Below are 16,490 nucleotides of genomic sequence, written 5' to 3'. Positions count from 1 at the left end.
GGGTGGCAGTCGGTGTTAAAATCACCAAGAACTATGGTTTCTTGTGGCTAGGTAGTGGATAACCAGTAAAGGAGATCTTCTAGGGTATTTAGGTTGTTGCCTGGCAGAATGTATGCACAGACGATGTTCAAGTGTTTGTTTTGGTTAATCTGTAGCTTGGTTATGAGGAGTTCCGCGTTATTGAATTGGGGAGGTTGAATGGTGTCTCTATTAACGGTTAAAGTATTTTTGTAAAGGACTGCTATCCCACCTCCTTTCCTTGTAGCACGGTATAACCAGTGAATATTGTATCCTGGAGGTAGTATTTCATTGTCAGTAGTACTGGGTTTTAGCCTGGTTTCCATAAGACACATAATGTCTGGTGAGTGGGTTGCTAGGAGGGCGTGTAGGTTAGGAATCTTATTGTTAATACTTCTAATATTTAGGTGAAATGCTAGGAGGGAACTAGTGGGAGTATTCATGGGTAGCTTGACTGTGGGGGTTGTGGTAGGGGAGTGGAGGCTATTAGGTGTGGGTGGGCCAGGGTTAGGATGAATGTCTCCATGTGTTATAAGGTTATAGTGACAGGATCCGCCTGTCAGGTGCCAGGATCCGCCACATAACGCACACACTCAGATCACTCCACAACAAGTACAAATATGACACTGTCGTTGTCCATGTTGGTGTGAATGACCTGAGATGTACCTCCCTGGACTACATGAAAAGAGACATGGAGGAGCTCTCCGATCTTGTAGCCCAGGCAGGTATGACCCTGGCCCTGAGTGGCATCCTGCCATCACCCAGAATGATGCCACAATACAAGGACAAAATGATTGACGTCAACAATTGGCTAAGCTTATGGTGTCATTCTAAGCGAATCCAGTATTTGTCTGCCTGGGACGACATGATCGACAGACCACGATGCTTTGCCAGAGATGGCTTGCACCTGTCGCCCTTGGGATTCTGGATACTGGCTAAGGCTCTTGCCACCCCTATAGTGCCTTTTTTAAGCAAGGTTCAAATGACAAATTCACCACTGTAACAGGTACAAGCAAGCAAAATCTGAGGGTAATGCTTTAGAAGTCTAAACCTCAAAATGCACTCACTCGAGGCACTTCTTAAAATGGAGAACATCGACATCTGTGCAGTGACAGAGACCTGGTTCAAAGCTCCAGAGAGGACCCCTGCATTACCAGGCTATAATTCATACCACACCTTTCGGCCAACTAACCCAGAACGAAGCACTAAAGGTGGAGGCGTGTCCATATTCATTAAGGATATCCACACCTCGAGGCTAGTTGAACAGCATAATGCATCCAAGATTATCCAAGTGCAACTAACTCTGGGCAAGACTGCAATCCAAATTGTAGCTTGCTACAGACCCCCCACCATGCCCCAAGATTCCCACTCCTCATTTCTTGATACACTGGAAAGTATTAGGGTACAAACTAACACTCTAATAATGGGCGATTTCAACTACCCCACCATTAACTGGGAAAACTACTCATGTACTAACTCTTTTGCTCAGCGTTTTCTGGAATTCATAAATTCCAACGCCTTGGATCAATTTATTCACACCCCCACAAGAGGCAGTAATATCCTAGACCTAGTCATTACCAACATGGGCAACCGGTTTTCCACACCAGAGGTCAATTCCTCGTTGGTCAGATCCGACCAAAAGCTAATCACCCTAGACATCCACATCCCGCCCCCACCCCCAATTAGGGAAACCACCGTAAAAAACTTCTCCAAAGCCAACTTCACACTTCTTAAGGCAGAAGTGGCAAACTTCATGACACCCATGCAGATGGACAATAGAGTTACGACTGCTGAATCCTGCACAAATGCACTTACACGAGTGCATGGATCATGCTATCCCTAATAGAACCAAGATGCTATCCTCCAAAAAAAGGAAGCCGATCTGGTGGTCCTCTACCATAAGCAAACTCTACAACAGAAGAAAGAAACTGTTGCAAAAAAGAGTAAAATCCCATGACTGGAGGAACTCGGTAAGAAGCTGCGATCCCTCATAAAATCCTCCAAAGCTAGTTACGAAAACAAAGTTGCCACTGACTCTAAAGACAACCACAAAGCATTCTATAGCTATGTCAAGAATCTCAATGGCAACACTCAGATCTGCTCTGAGTTACAGCACAATGGCACTAAATATACAGAACCAACTGATATTGCCAACATCCTGGCAGATAGTTTCAGTGCTAACTTTATCCCCCCTCACCCCCTAGAGGGCCCATCTCTATACCAGAAGAATGCAAAGTTCCTGTAATCACGGCTGCACAGGTAAAAAAACACACACTCCAAAGCCAAGAACACAGCATCCATGGGACCTGACAATATCCCAGGCTGCATTCTACACAAACTACAGAATGAACTGGCACCCTACCATGTTCAGTCATAGCCTCACCTCAGGCTTTGTGCCCACTGAATGGCGCACCAAGACGATTATCCCACTTCACAAAGGGGGAGCCATGACGGACCCCGGGAACTACTGCCCCATTAGCCTGACGAGCCTGGTCTGCAAGGCCATGGAACGTATCATCATGGAACTCATAAACAAAGACATTGGTAATCTCCAAACTCTGGACCCTACCCAGTTCGGATTTGTAAAAGGCAGATCATGTCTCCAAAACCTGAGTGACTTCTTTGAAGCAGTCACCAAAGCCATAGATGAGGGTAAGGTGGCTCACACAGCTTTTCTAGATCTCGCCAAGGCTTTCGACACCATCCCCCACTCTGAAATTATAGATAAGCTCACTAAACTAGGTATAAATCCCTATGTCACAAGATGGGTTGCCAACTGGCTCACGGACAGAACCCACACTGTGAAAGTAGCAGACTCCAAATCCGACTTCAGACCAGTGACAAGAGGAGTACCACAGGGTTCAGTCCTGGGTCCTTTCCTGTTTGGTATCTACTTCTCTGAAGTACAGGCTCACACAGAAGGTCTTTGGCTAACAAAGTTTGCAGATGACTGCAAACTAGGAGCCATAGTCGAAACTCCTAACGATGTGGACATACTACAAAAGGGCCTCACTGAGACAGATGCCTGGTGTCAAAGCCATGGTCTGAAGCTCAATGCCAAAAAGTATATTGTCATCCCCTTTGGTAAAAACTCTGTACCCATGAACTACCACATAGCTGGTAGTCTACTTAACGCCGAAAATGTGATGAGACTTTGGGACACAGGTGGACAGTAGTCTCTCCTTTGATAATCACATCGCCACAGTGGTCAGGAAATCCTTCTACGTGGCTCACCTCATCACAAAAGGTTTCTCATCCAGAAAAAAAGAGGTCATTGTTCCCCCTCTACTCATCGCTCATTAGACCCATTATAGAGTAAAGTGCTCCTTTTGGTATGTACCTCACAAGACATCTACAACAACTGGAAAGGCCACAGAAATACCTCACAAAGAGGATTACTGGCCTCAAACAGATGCCCTACACAGACCATCTAAAAAAACTCCAGCTTTACTCCGTCTATCGCCTACTCAGAGGTGATCTCTGCCTAACATACAAAGCTATGTCAAACCCAGAGCTGTTGGACATGTTCCACTTAAAGAAATCCCAATCCTTCCGAGCTACATGCTCTAGGGACCTAAACCTTGTCACCACAATAAACAGAACATGCTGGAGGGATAGATTCCTGTCCCAGAGACTTCCCATACTCTGGAACAGACCACCTATCTATGTCAAACAGAGCTCCTCATTAGCAATCTTCAAGAAAAATCTTGATGATTGGATGGGAGATAGGAAATTCACCCTGGGGATCACTTCTGTGGCTCTGCTCAACAGGGGCACAGGAAAATAATTTTCTTGGGTGGCGAAAGCCAGGGTACATTTTTGGCTAGTCTTATATAGGCCCTAGGGCCAATAGCCTAGTACCCACCTATGAACCTATGATTTTCTGAGTTTTAGGAGTTTGTTTATAAGCTTTATATAGTCTTTGTCTTTAGGATTATGTTTTGTGGCTGTACAGGGGTGGTATTTTATAGAGGGTGGTATATTCGGTGTGCAGGGGATGGTAAAGTGTTTGGTGTCATGTGTGAAGTCGTGGGTGTCTGCTTGACCATTTGGGTAGTGAATACCATGGTCAAGTGTTTGTTCATAGGCAGTGAGATGGTAAAATAGAAACAGTGTAGGCATTTGGGTAATTAGTGTTTTTTTTGCTTGTTTGCATTTTGATAGGGGGCGGGCCAAATTTGATGCTGACTGTGCTAACAGGGTGTGGAAGAATGGGAGAGAAGGAAATGGGTTAAGGGGGCAGGGCTGCTCAATGATGTGTGAGGTGCTGATTGGTACCTTAGCAGGAGGGGAGTGACAAGGGAGTGGCAAAGTCTGGTTTAAATTTAGCACTAGTGGGGACAGGTGGAATTTAGGGGCAGGGAGGGGAGCGGAGCGGGGCTAACATCGACTCTGAGAGTTACCTTGGGCTTTTGGTTTGGTTTGTATGATTGTATGTATCAGTGTTGTTGGCTGTACTTTAATTTGTTTTATTCTTTTTTAATTTTACACCAATTTTCAGGCTAATTTTAATTGGATCCTAGGGGTAAACTAGCAAATGTAGTTTGTAGTTTCTATTCTTATTAATAGAAGACCAGAATTTTTTACGGTTGGAAGACTGATTTAGTAAGGGGTTACTGAAGTAGATTTTCTTGTCTGTGATAATCTGTCTTTTAGTATGGTTATGTAGTTCCCATAGTAGAATTGACAAGTTCTAACCAAATCTGGCATTGCCACCAGTTTGAAAGGCACAGCAGTACTATGAATTTATTTGTAATGGTATTACCTAATCCAGCCGTAAAGGTATTGCTATTATGCTTGCAGATAAATGTAGTGCCAGCTTCCCAGCAGAATCAGTCTTTGAAGTTTCATAAATTCCTGAATCCATTCCTACATTTAAGATTGTTGTGGAACATGTCCTACCACACTTTTTAAAGCTAAAAATGCCATCTTTATGGTCCCGGACATTATACCTGGTTGCCTAACTGACGGTACCAAAGTGATCTCTCTTAACCCTTTCTAAATCTTAAAACTGCAGCTTAACATAGCCACAGGGTATGTTTCTGCAATATGCAGAACTATTGTTATGTCACTTTGTAAAGGGAGTTCACCTCAGATCCTAGAAACTGTAGACCCATCAGCTTAACAAGTCTAATTTACATAACACTTGAATGTATTTTGTATGATTTCATATGAAAAATTCTATTACTCGAGATCCACGGCAGCATGGTTGTGTCAAAGGGATATCACATCTGCTTAATTCTTTCATTGACAGTGTTGCTGAAGCTGTAGGCATTTCATGCAGCATACCTGGATCAGGCTAAGGCCTTTGACACTATTTCCCAAATTGGATATGTAAATAAGCTTAAAGGCCTCAATGTCAGTCTTTATGTTGTAAAATTTTTAGCAAACTGACTGACATAGTTAAAGTAATAGGAGTCACCTCACGTTTATAGGTTCATAGGTAGGTACTAGGCTGTTGGACCTACGGCCTATACAAGCCTAGCCAAAAAGGTACCTTGGCTTTCGCCATCCAAGAAAATTATTTTCCTGTGCCCCTATTAAGCAGAACCACAGAAGTGATCCCTGGGGTGAATTTCCTGTTACCCATCCAATCATCAAGATTTTTCTTGAAGAGTGCTAACGAGGAGCTCTGTTTGACATAGGTAGTCTGTTCCAGAGTATGGGAAGTCTCTGGGTCAGGAATCTATCCCTCCAGCATGTTCTGTTTATTGTGGTGACAAGGTTTAGGTCCCTAGAGCGTGTAGCTCGGAGGGATTGGGATTTCTTTAAGTGGAGCATGTCCAACAGCTCTGAGTATGACATAGCTTTGTATGTTAGGCAGAGATTGCCTCTGAGTAGGTGATATGCTACGGAGTAAAGCTGGAGTTTTTTGAGTCGCTCTGCGTAGGGCATCTGTTTGAGGCCAGTAATCCTCTTTGTGAGGTATTTCTGCTGCCTTTCCAGTTGTTGTAGATGTCTTGTGAAGTACATACCAAAAGGAGATTTGTACTCTATAATGGGTCTAATGAGTGATGAGTAGAGGGGAACAATGACCTCTTTTTTTTCTGGATGAGAAACCTTTTGTGATGCAATGTGGCACGTAGAAGGATTTCCTGACCACTGTGCCGATGTGATCATCAAAGGAGAGACTACTGTCCACCTGTGTCCCAAGGTCTCTTATCACACTTTCGGTGTTAAGTAGACTACCGCCTATGTGGTTGTTCATGAGTACAGAGTTTTTACCAAAAGGGATGACAATGTACTTTTTGGCATTGAGCTTGAGACCATGACTTTGACACCAGGCATCTGTCTCAGTGAGGCCCTTTTGTAGGATGTCCACATCATTAGGAGTTTTGATTATGGCTTGTAGTTTGCAGTCATCTGCAAATTTAGTTAGCCAAAGACCTTCTGTGTTAGCCTGTACTTCAGAGAAGTAGATACCAAACAGGAGAGGACCCAGGACTGAACCCTGTGGTACTCCACTTGTCACTGGTCTGAAGTCTGATTTGGCGTCTGCTACTTTCACAGTGTGGGTTCTGTCAGTAAACCAGTTGGCAACCCATCTTGTGACATAGGGATTTATACCTAGTTTAGTGAGATTATCTATAATTCCAGAGTGGGGGATGGTGTTGAACGCCTTGGCAAGATCTAGATAGGCTGTGTGAACCACCTTACCCTCATCTATGGTTTTGGTGACTGCTTCAATGAAGTCTATCAGGTTTAGGAGACATGACCTGCCTTTTACAAACCCGAACTGTGTGGGGTCCAGAGTTTGGAGATCTCCAATGTCTTTGTTTATGAGTCCCATGATGATACGTTCCATGGCCTTGCAGACCAGGCTCGTCAGGCTAATGGGGCGGTAGTTCCTGGGGTCTGTTGTGGCCCCCCTTTGTGGAGTGGGATAACCGTCGCAGTGCACCATTCAGTGGGCACAAAGCCTGAGGTGAGGATATGATTGGACATGGAACTTAGGTAGGGTGCCAGTTCATTCTATAGTTCATGTAGAAGGCAGCCTAGGATGTTGTCAGGTCCCATGGATGCTGTGTTCTTGGCTTTGTAGAGTGAGGTTTTTACCTGTGCAGCCATGATTATAGGAACTTTGCATTCTTCCGGTATAAAGACGGGCCTTTTAGAGGGTGAGAGGGGGGTAAAGTTAGCACGGAACCTATCTGCCAGGATGTTGGCAATATCAGTTGGTTCTGTATATTTAGTGTCATTGTGCTGTAACTCGGAGCAGATCTGAGTGTTGCCATTGAGATTCTTGACATAGCTATAGAATGCTTTGTCGTTGTCTTTAGAATCAGTGGCGATTTTGTTTTCATAACTAGCTTTGGAGGATTTTATAAGGAATCTCAGCTTCTTACTGAGGCTGACCAGGGAGTTCCTCCAATCGTGGGAATTTACTCTTTTTTGCAGCAGTTTCTTTCTTCTGTTGTAGAGTTTGTTTATGCCAGAAGACCTCCAGATTGGCTTCCTTTTTTTGGAGGATAGCATCTTGGTTCTGTTAGGGATAGCACGATCCATGATCCATGCACTCATGTAAGTGCTTATAAAGTGCATTTGTGTAGGAGTCAGCAGTCGTACCTCTATTGTCCATCTGCATGGGTGTCGTGAAGTTTGCCACTTCTGTCTTAAGAAGCGTGAAGTTGGCTTTGGAGAAATTTTTACAGTTGTTTTCCTAATAGTGGGTGGGAGCAGGATGTGGATGCCTAGGGTGATTAGCTTGCGGTCGGATCTGACCAACGAGGAGCTGACCGCTGGTGTGGAACACCAGTCACCCATGTTGGTGATGACCAGGTCTAGGATATTGCTGCCCCTGGTGGGGGTGTGGATAAGTTGATCCAAGGCATTGGAACTGATGAATTCCAGAAAATGTTGAGCAAAAGAGTTGGTACACGAGTAGTTTTCCCAGTTAATGGTGGGGTAGTTGAAATCACCCATTATTAGGGTGTTGGGTTGTACCTTAATATTTTCCAGTGTATCGAGAAAAGAGGAGTGGGAATCCTGGGACATGGTGGGGGGTCTGTAGCAAGCTACAATCTGGATTGCAGTTTTGCCCAGAGTTAGTTGAACTTGGATAATCACAGATGCATTATGCTGAGCAACTAGCTTGGAGGTGCAGATATCCTTAATGAGTATGGACATGCCTCACCCTTTATTGTTTCGGTCTGGGTATGGTGGACGAAAGGTGTGGTATGAATTATAGCCTGGTAATGCAGGGGTGCTCTCTGGAGCTTTGAACCAGGCCTTTGTCATTGCACAGAAGTCGATGTTCTCCATTTTAAGGAGTGCCCTGAGTGAGTGCATTTTGAGGTTTAGACTTCTAGCATGGAGCAGCATTACCCTCAGATTTTGCTTGCTTATACCTGTTACGGTGTTGAATTTGTCATTTGAACCTTGCCTAAAAATGGCACTATAGGGGTGGCAAGAGCCTTTGCCAGTATCTGGAATCCAAGGGCGACGGGTGCAGGCCATCTCTGGCAAAACAGCGTGGTCTGTCGATCATATCATCCCAGGCAGACAGATACTGGATTTCCTTACAATGACGCCAGAAGCTTAGCCAATTGTTGAAGTCAGTCATTTTGTCCTTGTACTGTGGTATCATTCTGGGTTATGGCAGAATGCTACTCAGGGCTAGGGTCATAACTCAGGAATCAAAAAGGTGTCGAATGGCATTTTTCATGGCTCAGTATTTGCATTCATTCTGTTTGGCCTCTACTTCTTGGATCTCCATACCAATATCTCAGACAAATTGTAAACTAAATTTGCCAGTGATTGCAAGCTGGGTGGTGTCATTTGCATGACATCTGATACCATTTTACTGCAGAGAGGGCTAAACCATACATGTCAGTGGTGTATAAGAAATGGGCTTAAATTAAAGGCTAAGAGGTGTAGCATTATAATTTTAGTAGCGAAGCTTGATAGCAGCTTACAGTATATGTCTAAACTGATAACCGTTGTCAGAGTTCTCCATCCTTTGACAAACACATAGCAGCAGTAGTGATAAAATCTTATCTATAAATACAACAGTGAATGAACAAAATAGTAAAATTACTGCAGTTCAAGCATAATTTATTATGAAATGCACATACACTCCAGTGCCTTGGCTAACACTTTTGGTATCTCATCCAAGTCAAAAGAAGTGTTTATTCCTCTGCATTTTGACCTGATCAGACCAATCATAGACTATACTACCCCTTTTAGTAGGTATTTAGGCAAACACATCACACATTTAGAAAGACTGTAGAAATCCTATTTAAGAAGATCACTGGACTAAAGCTATCAACAGGCTTAAAGGTTTCTCCATATAACACACCTGCACAATGATTTGAGTGATTTTCATGCTGGTATGGACCCACACTTCCAAAAAACAAATGGTTCCACAAACATGTGAGCTAAAGACTTGAAACTCCAGTCACAAATAACTATGACATGCAGTAGGGACAGATTAGCCATTGCTTCACTCATTTCTGGACTACTCGTCCAACCTGTATAAAACCCAGTGATACTTGTCCACGAACTCAGGTGATACCTGAAGTCCTATATATGAGAAAGGAAGACACAGCTTTTAAAGATTAGGCTGGAAGATAGCACTAATAAAGTGGGGTATAACCCAGATATTAGATTTGGTTTTAGAATTATTTATTGTCAAAGATGTGTTGTTATGACAAGTGTCCTTAACTCTAGCTATAGAATTTTCGTGATATGCTTTAAAAACTGAAATCAAATCTCCTTTTAGTCTCCTGTGCACAAGATATGGTTAAATGTAAATTCACAGATGTATTTCCTTTGATTAGTGGCCCCAACAGTTTTTAATTTTCATAAAATATCTGAATATTTTTGATCGTCGGAATATTTTCTTCTTTAAGAGAGGCCGTAGTGAGACACCATGTTATAAATATCCTGTTATTAAAGAATCATACAGTAGCCCCAGGACTTTATTTCTTGATCTGAAAAAGATCATTCCCCATCTTAATTGCCTTGGAACAGATGTTATGATGCACTTTTCAAATGATATGATGTTCATTCTTTTTCTGATAAACCAGTTAATCCATTTCAGGTTTGCAGTATTGTTGCTTCCTATCCCTGCACCCAGCAAGCACAAGACAACAAAAGTAACCCTGAAAAGGGTGCTAATCCCCCCCCAACACACACACACAAATACACATGAATGTATGCATGGCATGTACACCTACAAGCAATATAGAGGAATGCCATTTCACCTACTACATGTCTTTTGGAATTAGGTGGAAATTACATCATCCGGTGGAAACCCACAAGGACATGCAGAACCTGCAGAGAAAGTACATTAACCCAGAAGTGAACTGCAGAATTAAACACTGTTATACAACATTGCTCATCACTGTGACTGTGTTGTTCACTATATCATTATTAGAAATTACATATTCAGTGCTTATAAATCCCATTACATAAATTGATTGAATATTTATAGGCTGAGAAGTTAAGACATGACTTTGACTTTGATAAAGTCTAGCATTGAATTATTATGATGTGCCAAGTCTGAAACAGTGTCACATGTGTTTAGTAATCTTGCTAAAGTTATCCATGAATTTACTGTTTTGCCAGGATTTATATTGTTTGTATCATGCGTAACAGAATGATGTTTTAAAATCCCAGGTATATAAATAAATATGGTTCCAGACACAGTCCCTGGTGAATGCCAGATGTTAAAATTCCCTCATCGCCATAAAACATGCGTATTCTAACAAATAATGAATGATTTTTTAACTGGTCTTTTCTGCACTGAGGAATAGACTTATCGGGCCTTAATATTTTTCAACTTTCTGATTCAAATATTGTGATCTTCTGAATTAAAAGTATGAAATCCAAATACATGCACCAACCCTTTAACCTATACCCATAGCCAGTTATACTTCTCTCATAAAAGAAAGAGTGAATGAGTACATGTTTAAAATCTGTTTGAACAGTAAATGATTTTTCAAAATGATAGAAGTCTTAGTTTATCATGTTCTGTAAAAGTAAATCTCAGACCCTTGTCATTAAATTTAGATGGGTATTAACAGTGTCTTTGTACCAGTCTTTTGAAATGAGGCCAGTACCCAGAGTTGGACAGGTAAAATGCAGAAGTGGATGAACAACTGAAATCGTTTTAATTTTACTCCAGTCAGCTTTATATTTTGCAGTATTTCCAAAAGTACCTCTTTAAACACCATTATGGAATTAGTAATTGCATCTATTCACTGCTTTCAGTATGCACAAGTACAGAGGAAGCCTTTTCAGAAATTCCCTAGGATGAAACATATTCCCTCTTTAGTTACTCAGTCTCACATTCCTTTGTCAAAGAAAGGTTTTAACTTGCTGTCTTTGCAAGCATAGTCAGTGTACCTTGAGATGCCAATTGTCTAATGTTCAGAGCTGCTTTTCATGTTTTGTCTAATACTTTCTTCTCAGTCTTGTATGTTTACAAAGGTCTTGTAATTTGTAAGGTTCTATGACCACCCCATATGATGAATGTCTCTAGTGTACTGCATCTGTTTTTTTTTTTATCAGCACCCTAAACTTCCTTTTAACTGGACTTGTATTTTAAAATATTAGAGATGATTTTTCAAAGTATTCATTTTACTTGTAAGCAGATTCCAGTGTCCTTCCTGTTTTTTGCCCTCAAAATTAAATTTACTTTTTCAGGAGGACTGATGATTTGTATTCTGTTTTTCACTAGCTCTGTGAATGAGGCGCAAGGACTTGAGTGAAATGTATTTATTTATATTTTTTTGTTTCTTTCAGGCCCTCCTCATAGCGGGAAGACTGCTTTGGCAGCTAAGATTGCAGAAGAATCTAACTTCCCTTTTATCAAAATTTGCTCCCCTGACAAGATGATTGGTTTCTCAGAAACGGCCAAATGTCAAGCAATAAAAAAGGTATTTACTGCTGTACCATTTTATTGGAAAGGGATTGATACAGTTTGGTTTTCCTGATTTACAGTTTTGTGGTTTATATTGCTTTCAGATTCTGGATTTTTGCTCTCTGCTGGTTAGCTGGAGATGCAGGGTTGGTGGTAAACATGTCTTGCTGTGGCTGGCATTGAAGGTGAACAAGAGATGTGCTTGCTTTGTTTTATAGTAATTTATTTTCATGTGTTGCTGTGCATGAGAACCAGTTATTTAAATAACAAGTAGAGTGATTATTACCAGCAATTCCAGCGACTCATTGGACAGTAAAGAGCAGTCTTCAGATAGTCATTTCCTGTTGTTTTCGCTCCTTGCTCTGTGATGCTGATGTTCACATTGTAGCAGTGTTGGAATGTTGGCTGTTTTAATTCTATGTGTGTCAGAGCTATAATGTTAACATTTGTGACTATATTATTTTCTAAACAAGTTGCTTATCTGGAGTACTGCTGCAGTATAGTTCAATATTATTTATTTATTTTTATTTTATTTATTTTACATTTGTTGACCGGGTTTGTCCGACTGAGCTGTTACCCCTTTTTCAGAGGAGGCCCGGGGAGAAAAGCTCCAGTACATACTACAATAAAAAGTTAACAAAAGCCATTTACAGAAAGGTTTCAAGAGTTATTTACAAAACAAGGTTATAAATGGTAGCAATAAAACAATGTCAGAAAAAAGTATATACAGTAGAGAAAAGCAATACATTCATTATGTCATTTGTTGCTAACTTGTTGACAGAGCATAGAAATGAGAGCTAGCATGAAGACTGGACTAAGGTGTTCATGGTTATGGTTTAGAGTGCCAGGTATCAGACTAGTTAAAAGGGTAGACAGTGTTAACAGGTAGGAAGAGTGGAAGATGTATAAGTAGTGGGTAGATAGTGGACTGTTTGAGGGATAAGGGTAAGTTTATGGAGGGTGAGTGCAGTGGCAAGACCAATGACCTTTTAAGTGTTCCTTGGTAGCTGCTTTGAATTGTTTAGGTTGTTTTAGTGACCTAATTTGTAAGGGAATTGTAGCTATAGAGGTTGCATCCAATTTTGTTCTTGGGTTTATAAATCAGTAGTAGGTCTTGGTCAGAGCTACGGAGAGATGTAGTGGGAGTGTAATGAGAGATGAGAGGAGATATGTTTGGACAGTAGGAAGGTTGGTATAGGATAGAGTGTATAATCTGAAGCTGAGAGAGGAGAAGCTGGTGAGGTAATTCAAGCCAGTTTAACTGTTTAAGTGAGAGACAGTGATGGGTTTTGTACGTTTGGTGTGCTGAGAATCTAGCTACCTTTTTGTAGGTTGATTCTAGTTTAGCTAGGAGTGAAGAGTTGAGGTTTGTGAGATATTGGGAGCCATACATTAGACTAGGTAGGAGGTATGCATGAGAGAGGGTTACTTTTGCTTTGGTAGTAAGAAACTTTTTGTTTCTGTATAGGAGGCCTGTTTTTTGATGGGTCTTCCTGATACAATTATTGACATGCAAGTTGAACTTAAGTTGATCATCTGTAGTGACACCTAAGAGTTTTGTGCCTGGTTCTACTACAATTGGAGTGTTATTGAGAGACAGTATAGTGAAAGTAGATTTAAGATGGTTAACATTTTTGGGAAGAAAGAGCAAAAGTTTTTTTTTTTTTTTTTGTTCAGAATAAGCTGGTTATTGGAGAGTCAGGTTTCAACTGAATTAAAGGAAGCCTGAGTAGCAGAGATGAATTCAGAGGGAGCGTCAGAGGTGGTGAAGACTGTAGAGCCATCTGCATATTGTACAAGGGATGATTGAGGACAAGAAGTGTAGAGAAGATTAGTAAAGATATTGAAAAGTAATGGGCCAAGAGTAGATCCTTGGGGAACACCCATTTTAACAGGGAGAGGAGGGGAGAGAGAGCAGAGTGCCATGTCACTGATAGTAGTCTATCAGTAAGATAGCTGGAAAGCCAGGCAACCGTAGTGGTGGAGAAGTTAAGGTTAATCAATTTGGTCAGAAGTAGTGAGTGAGAGACATCTGTAGGAATTATCCACAGATTGACATTCACTCTCCTGTCTTGATGTCTACAGCTTTCAGATATTCCCAGAGTGGCACTAAACTCCTATTAGTTGCCGGGACATTTGAGTATGGCAAAAAGGGAAGAGCAGATCAAACTGTTTTGACTTCTTTTTTGCCACAGCATAGTGACTGATCATCAGTAAATGTTTCCATCTTTCCGTTACAGGTAACTTTTGGAGAACAGCAAGCATCCTGTTTGGGAAGCCCTTTTACTTGAAATAGTTTTGTCAGTTGTGATCAAAACTGTCAGTTCCATTGTGACTGATATTGCTTTTGTGTATAGGTATTTTAAAATACTAAGAACTTTGCTTGTTGAAGACAGAATCTGCCTAAGTACAATCACTTGCAGTGTCATTTCTTGAGGGAGAATACTGACATCTGCATCTGTGGGCACTTTGTTACATTCAACAAGAAGATGCTTCTGCTGAGTTTGTAATTTTCGGATCTTCCTCTAGCAAAATAAGCTTTTAACTGTGGCACAAAGGGCATCCTCTCCTTCACAGCAGAAGAACACAATGCATGCAGCCACACACAAATATTTAACCAAAGAGAGACATCATAAAATGGAGAAACTGAAAAAGTTAGTAGTTAAGGAACTTGAAGGCAGAGAGGTACCAGATCCAGGGAAGTGTCACCTTCTCTGTCCCCTTTCCACAGACAGTTACTTATTTTTTTCTATACCAGTCTTGGCCTCTTTTGCAGCAAATGGTGGGTTTTTGTTCTTTATTTGTAGCCAACCCAGTACAAATGTGGATGTGATCTACTGGTAGGATAACAGTTTCAGACATTCACAGTTGATATTTTTTGGATCCTACTTGAAGCTGCACTTTTGTAACAGTTCTTGAAGCAATACATTACTACCATTTTCCCCACCAATGCATATACTCTTAACCCTCTACTGTCCATAACTATTATATAAACCAAATGACTGCCCATGTCTAACAAACATAATACATTCTTACCACCCATCTAGGACTCTGTGTTGTTCCGAAAAAGCCCAGCTACGTATATCTAAACCTCATAGCTCAGCTGGATGCTCCCTGTACTCTTGTATAGACTCCAAAACCTGGAACTCCACCCCCAACTGACAAGAACCATCACTAATGTGTCTTAAGCTTCAACTGAAAACACACCTACTCAATTCATGGCATTGCAAGTGCTGTCCAGTGATCTAACCATTCTTCTCTCCTCTAACTGGTCTCCTTGCTGAACTTTTTATCCGTAGTAAAACAGAATAACTGCATAAAATTGCAACCTACAATATGTCTGAATACTGTATCGATAATGTAATGAGCAAATGCCATTATAAGGCTACCCTGTTTGTATATAATTTCACTACTGATTTCTTGCTCTCCATGTTCTCGTGTTGTGCTGCTACTTTCTATACATGACCATATATTGTCTGTTAGATCTCATCATCAGTGTTTAGTTGTCTTGCATTGTACTGAAGCTTTTCTCCGGTCTTAGCATAAAATGGGTCCTGAGCTTTGTCAGACTTTCCCGGTACCAAAACAAGCAATCGATAAGTAAATAATTTTTTTTAGTGTGACAGGCTCCAGTGGGCCCTCTGGTAACTGATGTCTCCAGGCAAATGCCTTTCTATGGGGAAGAGTGACCAGCTCAAATGTTGCACAAGTGCCTGTAACTGAAGTCTTCAGGCAGATGCCTTTCTTGGGGAAGAGTGACCAGCTCAAATGTTGCACCAGTGCCTGTAACTGAAGTCTTCAGGCAGATGCCTTTCTTGGGGAAGAGTGACCAGCTCAAATGTTGCACCAGTGCCTGTAACTGAAGTCTTCAGGCAGATGCCTTTCTTGGGGAAGAGTGACCAGCTCAAATGTTGCACCAGTGCCTGTAACTGAAGTCTTCAGGCAGATGCCTTTCTTGGGGAAGAGTGACCAGCTCAAATGTTGCCCCTGTGCCTTTAACTGAAGTCTCCAGGCAGATGCCTTTCTATGGGGAAGAGTGACCAGCTCAAATGTTGCACCAGTGCCTGTAACTGAAGTCTCCAGGCAGATGCCTTTCTATGTAGGAGTGACCAGCTCAAATGTTGCACCGGTGCCTGTTATGGTCTTTGACACTTTTGGTGATAGAAGCTGTACTGAGGGGAATCTGGAGTTTAACCATCTGAATTTAGACTTCTACGACTGAGTTCCAGAATGTGCAGAATGATTGACAGAAAATCGAGACTTACATTTGCCAAGTACAAGATTGACATTTCTTGGAATATTCCCTTTTTCCAAGGTATTAGGATCTCAGAGTTGGTAGAAGTCTGGTTACAGGATGCAGGGAGCCCCCCCCCCAGCACAAAAAAAATGGTTAAAGGAGAAAAGCGATGCTCAGTATTTGCTCTCCTCCTGTAGTTCTGGTCTTTTTTGACATTTTGGGCATTGGTATTGCAAGTCCTGCCATTTTAAATATGGGACTGTATGTCACTGCATGGCATTGGATTACTCTGGTCTATATCAGAAGATCAGAGTTTCAAAACTTCAAATCTGATATGGTCGACACCATATGATCGAAGTCTTGAAACTT

General features: G+C 41.5%; 1 protein-coding gene across 1 annotated transcript in view; it reads left to right on the top strand.

Annotated features, from left to right (window-relative positions):
• The window catches only part of NSF (N-ethylmaleimide sensitive factor, vesicle fusing ATPase), a 1,516,106-nt gene that overhangs the window by 1,242,695 nt on the left and 256,921 nt on the right, over nucleotides 1–16,490 (top strand). Inside the window, exon 15 of the mRNA XM_044055231.1 lies at nucleotides 11,767–11,900. Coding sequence (XP_043911166.1) covers nucleotides 11,767–11,900 — 134 coding nt within the window. The remainder of the gene's footprint in view (nucleotides 1–11,766; nucleotides 11,901–16,490) is intronic.

Source organism: Protopterus annectens, chromosome 13.part0 (assembly GCF_019279795.1).
Source record: "Protopterus annectens isolate FY-2018-M chromosome 13.part0, PAN1.0, whole genome shotgun sequence".
NCBI classification, from domain to species: Eukaryota; Metazoa; Chordata; order Ceratodontiformes; family Protopteridae; genus Protopterus; species Protopterus annectens.
The sequence above is the reverse complement of the archived record's forward strand: the minus strand, read 5'-3'. Positions and strand labels throughout refer to the sequence as shown.